The sequence below is a fragment of the Passer montanus genome, unplaced genomic scaffold, assembly GCF_014805655.1.
Source record: "Passer montanus isolate IOZ18808 unplaced genomic scaffold, ASM1480565v1 scaffold21, whole genome shotgun sequence".
Classification (NCBI taxonomy): Eukaryota; Metazoa; Chordata; class Aves; order Passeriformes; family Passeridae; genus Passer; species Passer montanus.
The window spans coordinates 1069053-1091180 of NW_024366703.1; the positions used below are offsets into that span (position 1 = coordinate 1069053).

The window sequence follows — 22128 nt, forward strand, 5'->3', positions numbered from 1 at the left end:
CCGGCGAGCCCGCGGCCTGGCGGGTGCCGGCCGGGCCGGGCCGTACGCCTTCTGCCGCTGCTGCCCTGGGGACCGGCCGGGTCCTGCCCCTGCCGCCGCTTCGGTCGGAGGGAGCCGCGGGCCTCGGGCAGCCGTGGTGTGCGAGCCGGCCAACGCTGCCGACGGGGGAAGGAGCGGCCTGCGGGCTGGGGAAGAGGTGCCGGACTGCTCCGGGGAAGGGCCGAACAAGGGCAGATTGCGGTAGAAACGGGTTTGGAGAAGAAAAGCGGCCATTGCCGCTCTCCGCAGGTGGGGATCTGTTGTAGCCCATATGAAGCGGGCTGGGGCAGCTGTGCTTCTTTTCTTGTCAGTGACTAGAAATAAACAGCAGCACCATGCACAGCCACTCAGAAGTTCTCCCCAAATTGCTCTCCTGTCTAAACACGAGGGGGGCTAATACTTGTCAGTGCAGGGTGCCTGTCTCTTGAATGCTCCTTGAAGTATTTTTTGGAAATAATGTTGGTGCTACTTCGAAGAAGCTGCCGTGGTTGGTTACCCCTTAACAGTGTAAAGTGTAAAGAAGGCAACTTACATGGAAGATAACTGTAGCAGCTTGAAGGGGGAAGAAATGGGACCATGTAATCTTTCTGTTGTGCTTCCGGACTTGCTACAGTTTGCCTTAACCCTGTAATGTCTTTACCCCGCGTAGAGGATCCTGCTGTTGAAACTGCAGAGGAAGCTAAGGAGCCAGCGGAAGCAGATATCAATGAACTCTGCAAAGACATGTTCAGCAAAATGGCCACTTACCTGACAGGTGAACTGACAGGTAAGGCACTGCAACACTGACCGGCAAGTTCTTCTTTCTTTTCTTCTTTGTTTCCAAGAAATCTGTTGGATAGTTTGTTTAAAGTGTAACTATTTCAGTCGTGTCTGGTAAGACTGGCAGTTCAAATTTGGCACATTGCTAGGCTGCTGACAACACCAAGATTAGTTATATTAATTTAATGAAGTCCCAGAATAGCACAAATATTTTCCAGAACAATTCAGTGTGATATCAGCAGCTTAAAAATAATTCTTTTTCATCTCAATGAAGTTTGTACATGGAAAGTCAATCTAACAAAAATGGTCTAGGTTAACACAGAGTTGGAGGGAGGCGTCACAGAGAGTGGAGTCATTTTTTTCTTGAGAGCAAGGATCATATATGTTTTCCAATATTTATCCTTTAGAATAAACTGATGTGCAGAATTAACTGGAGTGAAGTAAACTGCTCACCAAGTTAATTGCATAGGCTCTAATTTTGAAATCACTCCTGATTTGCAGACTTGAAGGATATATGGTACAAATTACCAGTCTGGATTTGTGCTATCAGTTTTGTAAACATAAGTGTCTAACTGACAGAATTAAATGTAGAAATATGAGGACTTAGTAAATTTTTTTCAAAAAAAGTTTAGAAGTAAATTCGTCAGTGCAGTTGATTTTTGCAATTCACAAAATGTCATCTTTTTGTAGAGTGTATGTTAATAACCTGTATTGCCATCTAAACTGTTGTGCTTCATTTGGGTGTTGGTTTGAAATCTCTGGTCCTCTTGAAGAGTCTTCACACAATTCAAACCACATTACCTTTAATTAAAATATACTTTTTATTTTTTAAGCCACCAGTGAAGACTACAAACTCTTGGAAAACATGAATAAGCTGACTAGCTTGAAGTACTTAGAAATGAAAGATATTGCTATAAACATCAGTAGAAATCTGAAGGATTTAAACCAAAAATGTAAGTACACCAGATAAGGTAGGGGTGTCATGAATGGTGCACTTGTTTGGGAAATAAAGCATCTTAGAGTCAGAAGGTTCCATTAGTGCTGAAGGAAAGAAAACTCACTGATATAGGTGTGCTGCTATGCAATGCCAGTCTTGTATATTTCTTAACAGCTTTAGACTCTGTAGACTACTGTAGGAGAAAATACATCTGAATTTGTGTTTACCTGGTTTACCCCAGACTCTGGATTTGATAGGAATAACATGTATTTTAATTAATGTTCTCTTGTTATTTGTGTTAGAGACTAGACAGTACTTTTAAACAGTTAATATTTTCCTGGAATGTGGCTGTCAGAGTCACCACTTAATTTTGGTATGGGAGAGGGCACCTTTTGTACTGTCCTATCTGAAGAATGTAATAAATTCTTGTGTTTCAAGTGTGATCTGTTCCTTTGAAGTGCATTACTGAGAACTGACAGATAACATTTTTATGCTTTTTTAAGATGCTGATCTTCAGCCATATCTGGAACAGATAGACCTAATTGAGGAACAGGTCGCCGCTCTGGAGCAGGCAGCTTATAAATTGGATGCATATTCCAAAAAACTTGGTAACTATTGTCCTCCACTGTTAAGACCTAGCAGCACAGTGCCTTGCAAGAGGATTTAAAAAGAAAGAAAGTAAACTCTGTTTTGTTTAACAAACAAACTGGTTTTTTTTTTAATCTGAGGTGCAGAGTTGCCTGTGCTGCTTTTGAGCACAAACATTGTGTGTGAAGTGAAGCATTGGGAAACGATTCGTGTAATGAGTTACGTTATGGTGGACTAGTACAGGTGTTGTTAAACTACTGATTGTTAGTGAGGCTTGATTTCTTTTTTATGGTAGGCACTGACTTATAATTTAAAAACTGATGTTTCACCTTGGAAATTGAGGGATTCATAATGTTCCACCAGACACCCAAGCCCTCTTGGCTTAAAATAATATTATTGTCTGACTTAAGCACCAGGTTCTTAAAAAAATTATTATACAATTATATCTGCCTAAATGCAGTAGAAAAAAGGGATCCTGAATGATACAGTAAATTAGCTTACAGGATGCAAAGCTTTTACCTACCCCATACTAAAATAGTATTTTTCCTTCTGCAGAAGCCAAGTACAAAAAACTGGAGAAACGATGAAATTAAAATAGTCTGTCAGCTGGAGTTGGGCAGCGAATCGAACTGATCCCTGGTTTTGCACAACAGCAGTTCTGTATGTTGACAAGGATTTGGTTTACAGCTGACATGGAGACTGGGACATTTTCCAGCTATTGGTAGGCTGTATTCAGGCTTAAGGCTGAATAATATTTTCCTCTTCTCAAGGGGTACTGTTGTCTCAGTTCGGCAGTGAAAAGTAGAAGCCTGTCTTTAACTCATGTCGATATTGGCTGTATGTGTGTTAGTCCTGTTTTCCACATGAAATACTCAGTCTAGGGAAAGTCTTCCATAATCTGTGAAGACATTTTGCCTTAGTAGCAGCAGGACCTAAACTTCAATTTTTCCTTCATTGAGCTCTGTGTTGGGAAGATACCTGGACCTTTGGACTTAATGGGTGGAGTATTGAAAACACTTCATTTTGGTGTCCCCTTTTATCTGTTTGAAATAGAGAGACTAATTACAAATTTACAATAAACTTGCTGCATAGATTTCTCTGGAATCTCAAGTTCTGTTGGAAAGATTACACAGGCTGTTTGTTTGATTTTTTTTTTTCAAAGGGGTGTGTTAATAAAGACAAACTCCTTCAAGCTACTAGGGATGATAGAAGAGAACATGTTTGAAACTCTGCATCAAGTATTCCTGCAATTACATTCTTCGACTGTCTGGACCTCTGGTGAAGTTTCAAGACATAGTATTTTATTACATGCTCAGTTGACTTAGCAGACTCTTTCTCTGCTTCACCAGTGAATTTTGATCCTAGTGGTTTTTGAAGTGGCATGCCTACCACAAAAATGTACTTCTCTACTAGGTTAACAATGTTCCAAATTGCTGATTTGGCAGAGCCCTTTGTACTGAACTGTACTGTATTTGTCCTACTCCAAGGATATTTTTTGTAGTGGTTTTTGAAGTGGCATGCCTACCACAAAAACATACTTCTCTACTAGGTTAGCAATGTTCCAAATTGCTGATTTGGCAGAGCCCTTTGTACTGAACAGTTATTTGTCCTACTCCAAGGATATTTTTTCTGTACCTGTTAACCTTAAGTAATTGAAGCTGGCTTTTGAGTGAGTTGTAGTTGTAGACAGTACAAGTACTGTATGTATGAAGGAAGTGGTTCAAACTTGGAGTGTTCAAAAGAATGTCTAGTCAGGTGCTAGTGTGATAAAGATCATCAGGATGGACACTTTTCCCTAGTGCTCTTTAAACAGAGTGAAGCAGATGACTTTTGAGAGCCTTCACCATCACTTTGAAAATCCTGGGTTTGAAGTAGAAGCAGCATTTCTGTGCTCGCGGTGTTACCAGGCAGGACCGCAGGGGGACACAGGGAGGCGCCATGCCAGCAGGGAACACCACAGATCCCGCAGGAAGAGGCACAGGACCGACCATGTCCTGTTCCTCTTGGAAAAGTTGCTTTTCTGTGTGTACAAAATACAGTGCCATTTTAAAACTACAAGGATGAAAACCTCCAGGGGCTCTGAAGATGGAAATCCTTCTAGCCATGCACTGTCACCAAGTGCTCAGTGTTTTCAGGTAAGAAAGGTAAGAAATAGTGAATTCCTTCACAAACTCTTGAGTATTCCACCTCCTGGAAGCAAAAATGAGAGAAGGGGTTTGTCCTACAATGGACTTTCTTTTTGAGAGGAAATTTTAGAGATGGACTTCCTGGCTGGCTGGAGGACTGTGTGACAGTGGCATTCCAGTTAGGCTGAGAGCTGACAGCTATGTTCCCAGTTGTGTCTCTGAGTAATTGTTACCCTCCCTGCCTGAGGGACCTCTGTGTTACAGGTAGAGTCCACATCATGTCAAGGATGGCAGGTCCTTGGAGAGCTGCACCATGGAAGAGACATAGGTGTGTGTGAGCAGCATTGTACTGGGGAAATGTATAGTCAGTCCAAAAGCAAAGCCACAACTTGGTTAATGCTCAGGTGTATCACCTGGAGAATCCCTGAGAAGTTCCAGAGGAGGTGCAGGAGGAGATTAAATCTCAGAGTTCTCCTTTGCAGCATTTTCTGGTGGAAAATAGAGTAAGAAAATAGTGGGTTCTCAAAAGGAGGAACAGGAGGGAAGCAGAAAAGGGAGGGCTGATGAATGACAGTCCAGGGGCAAAGTGTGTCATCAAAATGGTCTGCAAACCACTTTGGAGCTGAAGCAGTTCTTGATGTTGTGGACTGCAGCTGCAAACCAGGGAATGAAAATCAGCCTAGCAAATAATAGCTCTTTTAGAAGAAGCAGAAGAGTTCAGTTCCAGAGGAGAATTCTTTTTAGTCCAGCATTTTAAGACAGTTCTGCCCAGCCACACTAACAGGTTATTCTGAAGTCATTCAAGTTTCAGAGCAGTACTTTGTGGAGACACCCGCAGTGTTCAGAATCAGGGCACATGGCTTTAGCCCTCCTCTAATCCCAAAGCCCACTTCATACCATGGTGGAGTCTCCAGGCACTGAAGCTGTTTTGCTGATCTGCATTGGCTGCCTCCTTGTCAGCATGAAGGAAGATAACTGCAATAAGAAAGCTGCTCCCTCATTTGTTTTGGCTATTTTAGTCATGACACAGCTAAAGAGGAAGTTCAGTGTTTTCTTTTTATCTGGTGAGGGAATTTATTTCTGTGATTCTGTGGAATTTGTGGCTTTTTGCCTTTCCAATACCATGCTAGTAATGCATAGTATATCTAGCTTATTTATCTTTTAAAGGAAGCACATTTAGTCTGTTTCACATAAACAGTTAATGGCATTGTGGTAATACTACAGTTCTGTCTTTTCCCACATAATACTGATTCAGTTGTCTGTCTTCACTGTAATCACTATATATTATACATTGATGGGAATGTGATCAAGACAGGAAATGCCAGCCATTGATCTGTACATATATGCTTGGCAAGTTATATAAACTCTATTTATTATTTTTTTCTGATTGTAACATTGCTGTTAATGATCTTTATGTACTTCATAAAATATTGGGAAAGTGCAAGCTGGCATTCATCTAGGAAAAGGTACTTGGGGTATCCTGGTATTACTTAATTTGTCCTTTTTCTCCCCAGTGAACAGCTCTGTAACCACAGTTGGGGTTCTAATGGGTCCCATGGGGTCAGTGCAGCTTTATCCAAAATTAGGATTGGACATTTATAGATCATTAACCAGCTCATTCTTCAAGCCATAGTACATTTCATATGAGTGAAATGAAGCAGTCAGATGTGTACAGGACTTGAAAGAGATTTTGGAGTATGAGCTTTGTGGACACTGGTTTTTCACTAAAAGATGTTCTGGAATATCAGAAAAACAACAATTCAGTATACTACTTCTTTATTTTGCAGTATAAACTGTAATTTCACAAACCCTCATTGTAATTACAGAGGACAACCAGTCTGCCCAGTCACTGATAAACTCTATCCCCGCCACAGTAGACAGTAAGTATTGGGGAAAGAATTGTATAGATTATCATTATCTAACACAAAAAACTCCTTGTTTTATGTTTGCCTTTATAGATAGATTACAAACAAACAAAGTACAGAGAGAAGTACTTCAAGCAGAGTTTGTAAAAACCCTGTAGTACAAGCATCTATTCCTGCTGGAACCCCCCAGGTGACAGGAACAGCAACAGCAGGGCTCTCAGAGAACTAGTGCAGACAGCCTGGCATGTCAGAAGCCAGACAGGAACCCCATCTGGGTGAGGTATATGCAGAGAAGAATCTGTGTAATTTTGCATAGGGTGCTGTGTCCTTCCCTGTGTGATTGCCTACTCTGTTAAGAGCTGGCTGTGGTGATTATAAAGGCACCATACAATTTTCTTTTCTAAGCACTCTTCTCTCCATAAAGTAGCTACCAAATGGTCTGAGTGCATTCTCAACAGACTGAGGAATGACTGTCATTCAGCCAGAGCACTCATGAGTTTGGGAGCTGGAAACTCTTCACTTGGTTAGCGTGGAACAAAGGAGACCTCATAGTGTCTGGGCATATTTGCCAGACTAGTGACTATTGGGCTAATGTCAATGTCTTTGTGATCCACAACAGGCTTCAAAGTAAAGTTCTGCAGAATGGATGTTAAAAATATGAATATCTCCATCCGGGCCAGACCTTCTCCTGCACAGATGCGTTTTCCTACAACCAAAAAAAAAAAAAAAAAAAAAAAAAAAAAATAAGAGAGGTCACAGTGGAGTATTTGCTGATAACTGATTTTAGCCACAGTTCCATGAAAATTTAGACATCTCAGAATGCAGAGGCAGCGCTACAGTATTTTGGGGAAGGATAAATGAAACTAGGAACTAAAGGTCTAGAACAACAAGAGCACTAAGTGTGTGAAGGTAGTTTGGAGGCTCTGGTTGCTCAAGTTCTGCTGGTGTTTGATGGTTTGAGAGACAAGTTCTATGGCTGAGTCCCACTTCATACACATCTTGTAGAAGGCATTGGAGGAGTTCTTGTGTTTGCTAAAAAAGGAAGTCAGCTGGAACTATGGTGCAGGGGTTAGAGCTTCCCCAAAGTGACTCTGGCAGATGTCACCTGACATCATTGTACAGACAATGGTGATGAAGCCATGAAATCTTCAGAGAGATTTCAGGAGAGGATGGTCTGGGATCTGAAATAGCAAGAGATCTTACCTGTAGAAAATGGCATGAAGTAGTCACTCTTTTTAAAGGTACCATTTGCATTCAAGAAATGTCCTGGGTCAAATTTTTCTGGATTTGGAAATTCTTTGCTGTCATGTAGGACAGAAGTCAGCATAGGGAATATCAGAGTGTCCTGAATTAACAAAAAAGAAAGGTACAATGGAGATATGTTAAAGCAAGGAGGCACTAAGAAGTTCCCAGTGCTAAACAGAAGAGTAGTCAAAGTTCAACCAGTTTTAAATGAACCAGTTTTTAATGCATGGAAATATATGCCATTGGTATGGCAAAGATGTTTTTTAGTGAATTTTAATAGTCTGTTTAGAGTATTTAATATTGCTTCCAAATAAATTACAACTTACACTGATGTGAAAAAAAAAAAACAACCCAGAAATATCTCTCTCTTTATACAGAGGATGCAAAAGTATTCTTCTTCAAGGGACTGGACACAATAACTTCCAGAGTCCCCTTCCAAAAAAAAAATCATTTCAGTATCACATTTCAATGCTTTTGAAAATAAATAAAATACAAAGAACTAATAATTGTTTTCAAGAGATTATGACCTTTCTTGGACACAGTGTAACAGACCTTGGGGATAAAATAGTTTCTGAACTTGGTGTCTCTGATTACAGCATGTGGGACATTAGTGGGAAGGAAATCAATGTATCTCTGGATTTCGTGGATCACAGCATCTGTAAAGGGCATCTGGCTGCGGTCTGACATGCGAGGGCTTCGGTCTCGGCCGATCACGGAATCAATCTCCTTCTGCATCTTCTCTGTTGAGAAATCAGTAAATGTTGAATGAACAAGTCCCCCATCTGTTTGCCTTAACCTCTCCCCACATTTACAACAAAATATGCTTTTAGCATGCCAGGAATATATAATTATATTTAGTACTAACATCTGCTTCTCGTGAAGACAATTAAGACATATATACATTTCCACATGGCAAAAACATACTTCCTTAGGGGACTATTGGCACATGTGGTAGTGACAGGAATTGTCCAAACTGATCCCACAACCTATTAAAAAGTTTTAAACTATTTCTTTGCATTACCTACTATCTCTGGGTATTTATGGAGAATCAGAATTGCAAATCTCATTGTGATGCTTGTGGTCCCTGTTCCTGCAAGGAACAAGTCGAGTGTGGTTCTGCTCAAGGTCTCAACGGTGAATACTGAGTGATCGTTCCCTTTCTCCTGCAGGAACATTTGGGAGAAGGTTTTGAATGACAAACCCAAGGAGTTTGCTTAAAAAGAAAAATCCTGTACCCATAATGTAGGTTTATGAACACATCTAACATTATTTTAAAAATACAACACTCACTCTCCAGATCACCAGCATTTATGGGAGGTTTACTAGATAATAGTATGATATGGAAGGAGCATTGAATTATATTAACCAGATTGGTCTTCAGCTTTCATCACTTCGGCTCATGCTGTTAATTCTGTGTTTAAAAATACTTGATAAGAAACTGGGAGAGGATAAAATGAAGTCAATGTGTCATGAAGAGCAAGTTCCCTCTGTATTTGCAAAAACCCAATGCCCCATCACAAGTTAAAGAAAATACCTGATTCAAGTAGTGATTTCCATATAATCCAATAAATCTTTACTCTTACAGTACCTGTTCCATTTTATTAAGAAAAGCATCAATAAAATCTCGAGGACAAGTGGGATCCAGGGTTTTCCGGTGTTCTGTTACAATATCTGTTGTAAATTTATCAACTTTTTCAAAATTTTTTATCAGTTGTTGATGAGGTCCGGGCATATAATCCATGATGGTCGGGAAGAAATTATATAGCTGTAAAAATGAAGGGATAAAAAAGCACACTCTGATTAATGTGGCTAAACTAAAATGTTCCCCTGATTGTAACTATGAAAATAGGGCAGGTAAACTGTTTTGGAGCAGTAGGTCTTTCTTACTCAGGATTTTATGACCATTTATGGTTCCACTACATTCAGGGATTTGAATATTATAATAACTAACAAATATATGAAATAAAACCAGACACACCTGTGTTTGTATAGAGACCTGGAGCTTGTTGTTTTCCTCTATCCAGTCAATTAAATCTAGAAATTTCTTGTCCTCATAGTCAAAGCGATCCCCGAAGACGATGGAGCAGATGATGTTGGAAACAGCGTGGATTAGGAAGATGCCAGGGTTCAGGGGTTGCTCTGCAACAACCACGAAAAAAAGGTATCTTGCTTTCAGTGTTTCATGGATCAACCCCTCCTCTGACACTAGAAGGTATTTTCACATCCTCTGGGGATCCAGAATTTTGCACTCCTTTGAAAGGATGGTGAAGGGCCTACCAACTTATTCTTCAAGTGAACTAATTTCACTCTCACAGTGGTTTAAGTATCTCTTCTGTCTTGTTCTCAGCAGAACACTGGTGTGAGTGCCTTAGTTGCTCTTCAGCTTCCACATGCCTATCTGCCTTACAGACTGTTTATTAGAAACAGCATAAACATTCCCACAAAATCCCAGTGAAACCATGGGGACTTTGACTGAACCACGTCTTTAGATTATTGACCTCCTTATTAACTTTATTAGTGTAATCCTCTCCTTGGGGTTCAAATGCCTGTGATCAAAGTCTAGTTTTGATAGCACAGCTGCATGACTCCCATGCAGAGAATTACGGTGTAAGCAAAAAGCAAGATTAGACCCAAGAAAGAAAGGAAAGCTAATTACAGACAGTGATAGGGTGCATCTCAAGGTTTCAAGATGAGGAACATGAAAAGGTATAAAATCCTGAAAGAAAATCACAGAGTAAGAAAATATCAACTTGGTAGCAGACTATTCCAAGGAGCAATAGCGCCAGTTCTCTGCCTGACTGGTGACCCCACAGCCATTGAAGGCTCAGTGGATATTTCAGAGGTGGTAAGTATATTAATGCTGAATGTAGAAGACACTAGTCATATCTATTTATTAATTGCATTAAGGGTAAATAATGGTCTTATACTTTTTGGTTGTGTATGTTTTGCTTGTAAAACCTTTTAATACACAGTAAAAGATGCTGCAACAAGGTGAGCTAGAGACTTGCATAAGGGCATAAGAAATATAGCATTACTGTGATAGTCAAAAGATAAAAAGCAATGCAGGTGAGAGTGTTTTCTCTGATTTATAAAATTAATGTTTATCTGAGAAGCCAGATTTAATTTTCTAGTGGCCCATGGAAAACAGTGATGCTTAATCATTCTTATAGATTGATCTGCTTTCCCCCCCTGGCAGAATAGGCACACATTGAGGGCAGGCAATGAAAAGGGTGGCTAGTACTGTGCCACCCTCAGGGGACATATTTAGAAGTAACACTGACTTATATATTACTAGAAAACACATTTACATGTTGACACCAAGTGGGTAACCTTATACCCTGCCCCCAGGAGCAGCTTATATACCTGTTCCCATTGGACAGCCCCATCAATACTGGGATCTATTGTCTAGTGTTCAGATGGACTCAACCCCAAATATCTGCAAATGAGTTCTCTGGTCACCTACTTCTTCAAGATCTGTTTACATACAGTTGTAGGAGACAAGGTGAAGAAGAGCATACTTGGTTACCTGACAGCAATCCAGCACTGTCTCCACAGCTGAATTCCATCAAACCCTTGGCTCTGTGGCAAAGCCATTCCTTTTGCCACTTCCTGTCTTGTTCCTCAAGCAGAATAGGTTAAAAGGTACTCTCCAAGCCTCTCTCTCCTACTTTTATCCTCCATACTATCACAGTGCCTTTGACCCACTGATAACTGTTTCTGCAGGCAGCAGAAACAGCAGCTGTACACCCGCTCCTTGAGTCATAGATTTTGTAAATGAGCCCTACACCCCTCATTGTCTAATTGAAGATATGCACAGTGTCTCAACAGGCACAAAGTCCTTAGCATACCATGTGTGTTCTTCAGCCTCTCCACCAGAAAATGAGCTTCCTCCTGGATTCTCTCCTCAATGCCCTTTTTCCCCATCCCAAAATCCCGCAGGGTGGTGAGTGCAAATCGTCTCAGCTGCTTCCAGGTCTCCCCATTGCTGGTCACAATGCCTGATACAGGGAGGAAAAATAGACCATGATCAAACAGCTTTTTTTTCCCCTTTAATGGGAACTACACAGTAAGTACTCAGCATGCAAAGACATCTCTCTGTGGAGTTACACTGCAATGGCTATCTGCCCCAAACCACAACTTCTCTGCAATTCTGAAGGTGATAAATTTGATCCGTCTGTCACAGCCCTTGAATAAAATTGACTTTATTCCCAGGATAAGAAAAACTATGTTACGAACTAAGTAGGAAGTAACACTGAATTGGTCTTGAACACAAGGCCTTTACACTGACATAACCACTGAAATGTTCTGCTGTGCACCTGCAATAGAGCATATCATTATGGACAATACCAATGGTACTGCACTATATATATAATACCATAGAATATGTACTATAAATGCCATACCAGGGACTGACCTGGTAAATAATCTCATTACCTAATCTGGACTATGGCCCTTACTGGGTCAGTCTATATTATCTTGTTCTACTGTGGACTTTCCTTTTGCGGGTTCCTTAGCTGTATCTATATTCGAAATATTTTCAGAAATGGGGGAATGAATGTAAGACCTTAGAGGCACATTTCATACACAAAATTTTAGCCAGAGCTTCAAGCACACTGGAAGTAAAAAGGCACTCAGTGAAGCCATCCTGGGACTTGAAATACTTCTCCAGGGGACCAATTTACTCAAGAGTAATGAGCCGGGTTTTTTGCCTTTAATTGCTAATTTGTCTGCATAAAAGTAGTAAATAAAATCTACCATGCCCCTCTGCACTTCCCTGTCAGCTGTGTTTCTGAAGTTCTGAAAGCATCTGTTTGGCATGCTGGCATTACCAAGAATGTACCTGTGCCTTGGAAGAGCTTTTTAATCAGTGGTAGAATGCCTCTTCCACTGAAGTCATCTCCTTGATCAACCAGAGCTTCTTTTACAACATCATAGCCATACAGCACCACAACCTTCTGTGGGCCCAAATGTACTGTGAAGACAGGACCATACTTGCCACTGAGCTGTAGGAAAGGTGAGCACAAAGAGCAACATAACAACATCAGTGATAGCCATGTGATGTTTGTAGCAAAGAGGTCTGAGACGTGATGTGTCATTGTCCCAACACTTTTGAGACTTGACACTGATTAACAACAAAGCAGAGATCTTTCAATTACAAGTTACAGATGAGGGAAGAGGGAATCATACAAGAAATAGGAAACATTAATGGAAATGGCGAGTATCCAGACCAAATCTGGGAAAATAAAATAGCCCTTCACAGGGCTGGCAAAACATTTTAGAATACCTTTGTGCAGGGCATAACAATTTACATGGGCTCTAAAATCAGTTATATACACAATATGGAAGCAAATGCCTAAATGGTTTTTGACCACACACAGTGAAACTGTCTCTCAAAGGGGTATTTTTGCCAGATGGGTGACATCAGTCAGAGGAGGGAATGGACAGCACAATTCACCTCCAAACAATTTTACTTCAATTTCTGCACTTGCTACTTCCACTCCCAGGAGATCCTACATATCTGCTGGGGAGCAGAGGCAGCAAAATGGAGCAGTCCTCTCCCCACAAAAAGGGCCAGGCTGTGTTGCCAACGTGGTGAGGAATTGAGCCCAGGAAGATTACACTGCAACAGCATCAGTGCCTTGATTGCAAATCCACTGCAAAGTGTAGTACTGTGGTACAAATTGTGAGGTCAGCACATAACTCATTTCACTATGGCAATTGCCAATATATAGACTGACTTATATTATATGGACATATATATTTATATATAGGACATATATATTTTTATATATACACCTGTAATATGTAGTCTTAGATATACAATAGATTATATATATGTATATATATGTGTGTGTTTATATATAAAAGTGATTATATATAGATTTAATAAACATGTATATCTGGGAAACCTTTTGTTTCTGTTTAACATTTGGTCAATGCAAATTAAGCTGGTGAATTTAGCTGAGAACAGCAGGACTGGACTTTGTTTTATACGCCATGAAGAAAACATAGGAAAGAAAAAGACAGTCCCTTACCTGTTTCAAGCTTTCAGGCAAATTCCATGGGTTTATCTGGAGCAGGTTTCCAACAATGGGGAATGCAGTGGGACCAGGAGGCTCGTTTCCTTTCTGAGATCTGCTTCTCCATGTGACAAAGAGAAGGCATGAGATGCACACCAGCAAGAAAATAGTGGTCACTCCCAGGGCCTCCATGGTGGGCTAAGAAAGAGAAGTCAAGTGTCAAAAAAGCCTGGTGCTGGACCTGTAAATCCATGCTTATTTATATGCTGTGATGCCAAAGCACATGGTTGAAATTAGCCAATAGTGCCTTGCCATTCCTGTTGAGATATGAGTTTACTTATTAATCTGCTAATGATAAGAAAGAACCAAAGCTGACTTCGTGAGTTATGTAATAGTCCTAAAGCAATGGTAATTAAGACCTAGCAAAGTCCTGGTAGGGAAACAAGTAAACAAGGGATGATAACGTGTGCACAGCATAAAATGGTAAAAACTGTAGCTTAAGAAGGGGAATGGAAGTATTAGTTGAATAATAAAAGAAATAGCTTTCATAGCTTTCATTACCTTAGGAAGTCTCTGTGTAATAAGAAAGAGACATGACATTACTCTTAAAGTAATCCTGAATGAGAATCTGCAGAAGAAGAAGATTGGTCATCTCTGTTTATCTCTGATCTGTGAAGCTGGTGCTCAAAGACAATGCAGTGGATAATGCTGGCAAGAAAAACGAAGTGTGTTGAAACACTTACAGAATATTCTGAGTTGGAAGGGACCAACAAGGATCATCTAGTCCAACTCTAAAGTGAATGGCCCCTACAGGGATCAAACACACAACCTTGACATTATTAGCCCCATGCTCTATCAGTTCAGCTAAGCTCAGTGTGAGTTCTCTGCAGCAAAATCTCTCTGGACAGTTCTGTTTGAAACAGTTTTTTCTATTCTCCCTCCTCCCCCTCCCACCTTCCCCTCTGTTTTAGAGAAGCTTTATGTGTTACAGCCCCAGATCCCTAGCAGAGGATGCTCCCTGGGTAGGTCCTGTCCCACAGAAGAGCCTTTGCCTATGACCCCATAGGCTCTGGTCACACTCTGACCATTCCTGCTCTTTGCTTCAAACACCTGGGTCTCTGTAAAGCACCTACTGACAATGGATGAGCATTACATTGGTGTCAGTGTCCTCTGGCAGTGCCTGCATCTCTTTACACACTAGGGAGGGGGCTCATCCAGATTTTCAGACAATTTGTGTCAGATTAGGGGTATCCCACCCAAACAACCATGTCAGGGAAATAGGCTCTGCCATCTGCCAAGACTCTTCCCATCCCATTCCATCATTTGACACATTGCCAAAATGATACTGACCCCTTAGATGCTGTGATGCTGTAAGGATGTGTTAAAATGCATATAATCTTATATATCCCATATATAAGAACACATATCCAATATATAAGAATATATATGTATCTTAATCTCTTCTTTGTCTCCCTGATAATGGTAATGGAAAGCAATTTGTCCTCCTACATGAACTCGTTGGCTTAGAACTTGAGTTCACATTTGTTCAATCAGTTTTTGAGTGTTCATGTGCACAAAAATAGCCAGACATACTGTAAACACCACACTTTGTTCTCTACTGAGTTGTCAAAATGGGGTTTAAGGATGGGTAAATTTTATCTTTAGCCCAGTTAGCTGAGTACTAGCAGATTCTACAACAGTGAGGAAAGAAACATATCCAGCTTAAATTTAGATATTAAAAAGATGGGTGTACAAATGAGCTGACAGTCTCACCTGTTAGTGGGGAAATACTGAAATTTCCAGAAAACAGGTAATTTCACTTTGCTTATGAGCTTATTTTTGTGAAATGAGTCAGTCACTGAAGAAGTTTGCTTCCCCTGACTACAAATAAAGGCTCTGGAGACATACAGATTTATATGTCTGTCTGCTAAGGATCTGTTTTGAGGCAGATGACTCTAATTCCCTGCTCATTTCTCCTGGTCCTAATGGGTTTTTTTAATCAGCAACAAATTCTGCAAATTCTAGTACAATGGGCATTGCTCTGAATACTGCACACCAGGGTATTTAAAACCAGAAGTGGGCAGATGAGTGAAATGGAAAAGAACCTTCTAGGCTTTTGAGGGATAATTATATTGCTGAAACCAGTGAGTTTTATTATCATCAAGGAAAAACTCTAGTTGTTTGCTTTTTCTTTTCCTTTGCTTTTGTAGATAAAGTGCCTTGCATTGGCAGCCCTGAGGGTGAACAACTGCTGTGAAGCCTAATGCACGGGAAAAGCAGAGCTTTGCTTGCAGCATCATCCCACATCCGGACATGGTTTTTTTATTATATATCTAATTACTCACATAATCCCCAAAGAGTTTCAAAACGGTGTTGGGAATAAAGCCAGAGCTGCTTGGAGGGATCCATGAATTTAACCAGGAAGAGATTTAACTGCCGAAGGTCTTGGGTCACCTCTGATGACAGAAAGACATGGATTATTTGGGTGTGAAAGGCTATTTGAGTATGAAAGGTTTATCTGGGTCTGAAAGACCCATCCTGATATAGTTCACATTCACACAAAACTCCTAAGAGACTCTGTTTTCTTCCAAGCTTTTGTCCCAGTGTGGTAGGAAAGCAGATGCTCGGGGCTCTGATCATGTTACAAATTGGTACCATTCTCTGGCTCCACCTGTGAATTCCAGCTCAAATTGACAGGGTGGGATGCTGCTGTATGAACCAGTATTTCAAATTCCAGGCCTTCCTTAGAATGCCTTTGGGAAGCTGTTGCTTTGCTGGGCCTACCTAGTGGCATGAATGGGCCAGCTCCTAGCATTCCATCCTGTGTTTACATGGGATGTAAACAGCAAAAGCTTTAATCTGGGACCTGCACTTAATCACCTTGCTTCTGTTGTCTTCCAGATTAGGTCTGTGAGAAAACAGACACATTTTTCTCCCCAGAACAGCCCCTTCAAGAGTATTCACAGCCTGCTCAGGCATACTGGATCTGGCTCCCTCGCAGCAGCCGGTGTGGTGCCACGATCCAGATCTGTGGCAGTGGAGAGGACACACCAGTGTTTCAGCGACTGCTGAACAATGCTTGCACAGCACTGAGGCTTTCTTGGTTGCTCCCTCTGTCCCCAGCCCAAGTAGCAGGCTCGGGGATAGCAAGGGATTGGCAGTGGACACTGCTTGGACAACCAACCCAAACTGATAATCCATGTCTAACATCATGCTCAGCAATGAAAACTGGGGAATTGTCTCTCCAATGCAGCCATTGGTCAGAGACTGTGTGATCATGAGCCTTTTGGTGGTGAGTCTTTGCATCACTTGTTTATTTTTTTCCATCTCTTTGTTTAACTGTCTTTATCTTGACCAGGAAATTTTACCATTTTTGTTTTTCCAGGTTGCTCCCTCATCCTGTTAGAGAGAAATCTAGAGTTTGCACACTTTTGGTATTTGTTCCTTTCTATATTTTCAAATAGGCCAAAGGAGGTGGCTTTCCACACACCATGCCCTTGGGCTGTGGAACACAATTTTTTAAGATGTATGTGTCCAAAAAGTAACCAGGCCAATTCATGGGAGCAAAATCAATTGAGGGTACTCAAAGATACCACTGATAGCTCAGGAATCACTGGAGGCTGAAGCAGTTTGAAAGAATATTCCTCTGTGGTAGCCACCTTCGGTTTTGTTCTGTTCCTTAGGAACTAAATTTTAAGCTAGTGTTGGAGTTGGACAGAACTCTGGGCTGCCGTGACTATTGTCATGATCCACCACACCCATCCTTGGGTTCCTATGTCCTTACATTAAAATGTGACATTTCACTAAACACTTTCATAGAGATGGTTTAACCCCAACAACTGAGCACCACAGAGCTGCTTACTCACTCACTCTCCAGCAGGATAGAGGGGAAGAGAACTGGAACCCTACAAGTGAGAAAACATGGGTTGACTTAAGAACATGTTAATAATTGAAATAAATGATGATGATGATGATGATGATGATGATGATGATGATGATGATGATGATGATGGGGAAATTATAAAAATGAAACTCAAGAAAGATGAGTAATGGAAACTAAAAACAATTACTCACTACCAACCAACTGATGCCCAGTCACTGCTGAGCAGTGGCCCCCAGCCTATTTCTCTCTAGTTTATGCATTGAGCATATTGTCATATGAAATATGAAATATTGTATGAAATATCCCTTTGAACAGTTTGGATCAGCTGTCCCAGCTGTGTCTCCTCACAACTTCTTGTGCTACCCCAACCTATTTGCTGGCTGGGTGGTAGGAGAATTAGAAAAGACCTTGAGGTTGTGCGAGCACTGCTCAAAAATCACTAAAACACACCTGAATTATTAACACTGTTTCCAGCACAAATCCAAAACATGGCCCATACCAGCTACTATGGAGAAAATTAACTCTATCCATTCAAAACCAGGACAGCAAGATGGCAGAGTAGCCTGTAGAAATCATCTTGTCTGTTCTGCTGTGAACAGCAACACCTTAGCTACTAAACTTTTACTGCTTTCAGACAGGACTTTCCTTAGTGCCGTGCAGAAAATACAATATCAACCTCTGCCTTATTTCTGGCAGCAATTTGACAAAGAATCTGCCATGGTCAGCAAGCATTAAGGTTCACTGATATCTTCAGTATTCAACAATTTGTGTAACACGCATATTTGTAAAACACTACACATTGTACTACAGATAAGATACAAACCACATAATTTGTTTTCAGATTACAAAAATGACATTTGACCAGCTACATCAAGAAACTTGGTTAAATATTTATGTTTGAACTCACTAGACCCAAAACATAGCTGAAAAAGGATGAAATCAATGAAGTTCATAGCAATGAAGTAATTCACAATACATGGCAAACTGCTTTTTGGTAATCAGAAGGGCAAGGAAATGAAGCTGAAATAACAGCCTTTCCACTTGACCTGGAGTGTGCCTCCACCAACAGTAAGTCACTATGTTGCTGCTATACCCCATCATCTCTCAGTAAGGTGCTTAGTTCTAGACTATGGTCAGCATAAAGAAAGAACAGGCACTTCCCCAAGTCAGGAAAAAAAGGAGTCAGGAAATGGGAAAAGTCAATCAGGTGCTATACATGGTAAAAAGAGACACGGAAGTGAAGGCTGCCAGTTTCAAAGAGGGTGTCTGACCTTAGCAGATTTCCTGAGAGTACTGCTCTCATCTACCTGCAGGTGCAGCTGAGCTCCTCCTGAGCAGTGCAGAGCCACTGTGGTGTACAGCAGGTCACCCAGAAGGTCTGTGCCCTGGGGGACAAAGGGGCAGCATTATCAGCTGTCCCCAGCTGTAACACCGTCATCACGGGGCAGAGTGCCCACCACGCCTTTCCAAAGGCTGACCAGGGAATCTGCAGGACAAACAAGGTTTGAGCACAGAACTGCTCAAACTTGAGCTAGGGCCTTCGCTAGAGGCATTCTGCAACTTTAGAAAATTACTTATCATCATCACAAAAAATCGTGGAAGCATATAATTTACGTCTGTATGCTCTGAAAACAGCGCATATCATAAAGAAAAGTGATAACAGAAAAACTCACAAAATAATTTAAAATTCAAAAAGAATTCAGTAATCATCAAGTAACAAAACCTTTGTTAACATGTAATGATATAAAATAACTACAGCCATAAAGGAAACAGATGATATTGCAGGCATTTAAAACACAAAAAAACCAGTAATTGATTCTGACACCAAGTGATAAAATGTATACCTTCATCATACCTTCCAGTCCTGACAGAGACGGAAGCACAGAGTGGCTTGAGAAGATAAAGGGGGAAATGAAAAAAACACAACCCCAAGAAGTGACCCCAACAAAGGGCCCATGTAAAGACTCTCCTGCTTCCTGTGTCATCCCTGCCTCCCTCAAGTGTGAAAGAGGCTGTTCCCCCCTCCCAACCATCACCTTCTCCTACACATATCACCTCCTCTGGAAATGGTGATGCCTAATGCATTCTCTCTCATATACATGAAAGATGTCCCCTATCCTTTTTCACTTTTTTGGAATAGTGAAAGAGGAGCACATTAACTATGATTTATTTTCCCACTTAAGAGCTGTGAAGCATATGATATTTCAATGAAAAATTGTCGGAAAAAAAAGAAAATAAAATATCTGGGTAGGTACCTCTTCTTTCTTTCTCTGTGACTTTCACATAAAATTATTAATTGAAGTAAATCTCCCAGGGCTATGGCAAAAGATGCAGAGTGATCCACATGTGGTACTGTACAAAACATTCTCTTAGTATTGAACAGCTCAGATGACACAGCTGCTAAAAGCAAAACAAACATTGCACAGCTTATCTAGTATTTCACAAGGACTTGGCAAGAAGGATATTTGATTCATCAGTGCAAATAAGTTGATTAAATGTTTCTTAATGAACTCAGTTAATCCAGGAATTTCCTGAAAGGTTCCAACATCAGACTTTGTAAATAGGTTTCGCTGAAAATTAACTTCCATGACCTCTTTCAGTGTTCCCTGACCTTTTTCATTGCACCTTTCATGTAAGGTATATTGACTCATTAGACTAAGAGCTATTAAGGATGGATTATTATTTATTACTTGATCCAGGTATAACTATCTACCTGGGGCAAATCATGTGACGGCAAAGGCCTGTCTAGGCAGAAAATCATCAGTCCAACCCCTAAAAGTAGGTCCTGAACTTTGAATGTCTCAGATACTCTGTACTTGGAGGCCAAGAAAAGAGAAGACTCTAAGCAAAACATGAGCCCAGAAAGCCAGCAGGAAGGAGAGATACTGGTAGGTGCCCTGGCTCGGGGTCCCATTTCATTCCATGGAAAGACACGCTGTGCTACTGGAAAGAAAGGGATTTACAAAGATCAAGGAGGCACTTCTGAGGTCCTTCCCCTTCTGCCCCTAAGGGAAATATATCCTGGCTAATACAAAGAGCAGTTGAAAGTAACAAACAAATTTAAATGAGGCAAAGCATATATTTATAAAAATAAATACAGCTAGCTGGATAATGTATAGCCATGGCATACCAATTTAAAAAGGATTCTAAACTACTTGCTTCAGCCATTGTCTTTTAATTTAATTTTTTATTGCTATAAAAGGAAATTTGAACATACTAGAATCATGTATATATAGTCTCACTCTATGGTGTGATAATATGGTAAGTTCCTTATGTCTGTGGGCTGGGTTAAGTAAATTTCAAGGGGAGGGAATCAAAAAGCTAATATTAATTCCTTTCTTTATATGCTGTTTCTCTCACCTCTCTCCTTTTTCCTCTCAACCCTCCAAGGAAAAATATATACGGGCCTTCTCTTGTAGCTCAGAAAATTAAATAACAGGCTCCACAGTCAATGGGACATTCCTCAGCTACTTTTCTACTGCTGGCTGGCTTACCCCAAGTCCAGGGAGGAGTTCACACTGTCATGGATAAAAAAAGTGATTTCTCCAGATGGCTGCTAAGCAAGTTTTGTGCAGGAGAAGGTGAGGTGCTGCAGATGTGCTGCTTCCTCAGGTGCTCTGTGGATCCTCTTTCTTTCCGTGCCAGGCACGTTATTTTCCTGAGTGGTGGCAATGTGCGGTACAACAAATGGCCATGTGCAATGTGATTGCAGCAGTGGAGGGAGGGCATATGGACCACACCTGAGCCAGCAGCACTGGGACATGCACAGCCTGCAGATCGGCTACAGAAATCTGGACAAACCTGGCCGATGCTCATTTAGAGCTTGTGCTGAAAGCCATGTGCTCCTTGACAGAGCGATTGTACCAAGAGATTGATCACGTTGTGCCCCGAGGTGATGGATGTCCTCACAGTGTTTTAATGCCTGAGATCCAGACTTCTTTTCCATGTTACAGGCTGCTCCTGAAAAGAGCCTGTCAGACAGCGATTTCTCCTTAGGCCGATTCTCAGTGCTGCCATCTAATGCAAAACAACTCCGTCTCCCGTTCAACCTAAGAATTACACCCTTAATCTCATGAACAAACCAATTAATCCCATCACGAGTTACACAGCTGAAATTCTTGCTGCAGCCTCTCACTCAGCCTTCTCCTTGTCCCCTTCTAGGACTGTGCCTGCAGGGATGAGCAAAGCCTTGTCCTCTCTCCCAAACGCCACCTTTTGACTCTTCCACTGTCAATACAGAGTCTGTTGCAAGCTGCCAGAAGCGTGTGCCACACACATTCACATCTCATGCCACATTCCCAGCCACTGCCAGACAGCCTTTGGCACAGATGGAACCTTGGTGTGGCCCAGGCTTGGTGCCTGGCCCTTCTTACACTTCCACATGCATTTTCAGCTGTGTGTTGCTGTACAGTTCAGGATGTTATTAATGAGAGTTGATGAAGTGGGGGAACAGAATTTTATCTCTTCATCAGGAATAAATACTGGTATTTTAGCCCAGTTTTCATCCAAATCCATAAAGAAATTTTGAAAAAAAAAAAAATCCCCAACCCAAAAAACAGGGACACACACCCACCCACACACACACCCCTTCTCAAATCCCCCCAAACCCAACCCAACTGTTTGTCAGTGGTCACAATCATGTTTCAGCAGAGAAAATTGCCTATTT

The 22128-nt window shown here is 41.1% G+C and overlaps 2 protein-coding genes across 3 annotated transcripts; one reads left to right on the top strand and one right to left on the bottom strand.

Annotated features, from left to right (window-relative positions):
• The first annotated feature begins 254 nt into the window (after positions 1 to 254).
• On the top strand, positions 255 to 3451 carry BLOC1S2 (biogenesis of lysosomal organelles complex 1 subunit 2). Its single transcript, XM_039709458.1, has 5 exons — positions 255 to 288; positions 689 to 805; positions 1632 to 1751; positions 2239 to 2343; positions 2879 to 3451. Exons 2-5 carry the CDS (start codon positions 763 to 765, stop codon positions 2908 to 2910), a joined length of 300 nt encoding a protein of 99 aa, XP_039565392.1. The 5' UTR covers positions 255 to 288; positions 689 to 762; the 3' UTR covers positions 2911 to 3451.
• A 411-nt stretch (positions 3452 to 3862) lies between these two features.
• On the bottom strand, positions 3863 to 20511 carry LOC120502230 (cytochrome P450 2H1-like). 2 transcript variants are annotated; one of them, XM_039709457.1, is made up of 10 exons: positions 18734 to 20511; positions 13595 to 13777; positions 12400 to 12562; positions 11408 to 11557; positions 9538 to 9698; positions 9148 to 9324; positions 8581 to 8722; positions 8112 to 8299; positions 7518 to 7659; positions 3863 to 7020 (listed from the first exon to the last, which is right to left on the bottom strand). In XM_039709457.1, exons 2-10 carry the CDS (start codon positions 13769 to 13771, stop codon positions 6839 to 6841), a joined length of 1482 nt encoding a protein of 493 aa, XP_039565391.1. In that variant the 5' UTR covers positions 13772 to 13777; positions 18734 to 20511; the 3' UTR covers positions 3863 to 6838. The 2 variants fall into 2 exon arrangements, with proteins under 2 accessions (XP_039565391.1, XP_039565390.1); XM_039709456.1 differs by lacking the exon at positions 18734 to 20511 and adding an exon at positions 14141 to 14194.
• Between the last annotated feature and the right edge of the window lie 1617 nt (positions 20512 to 22128).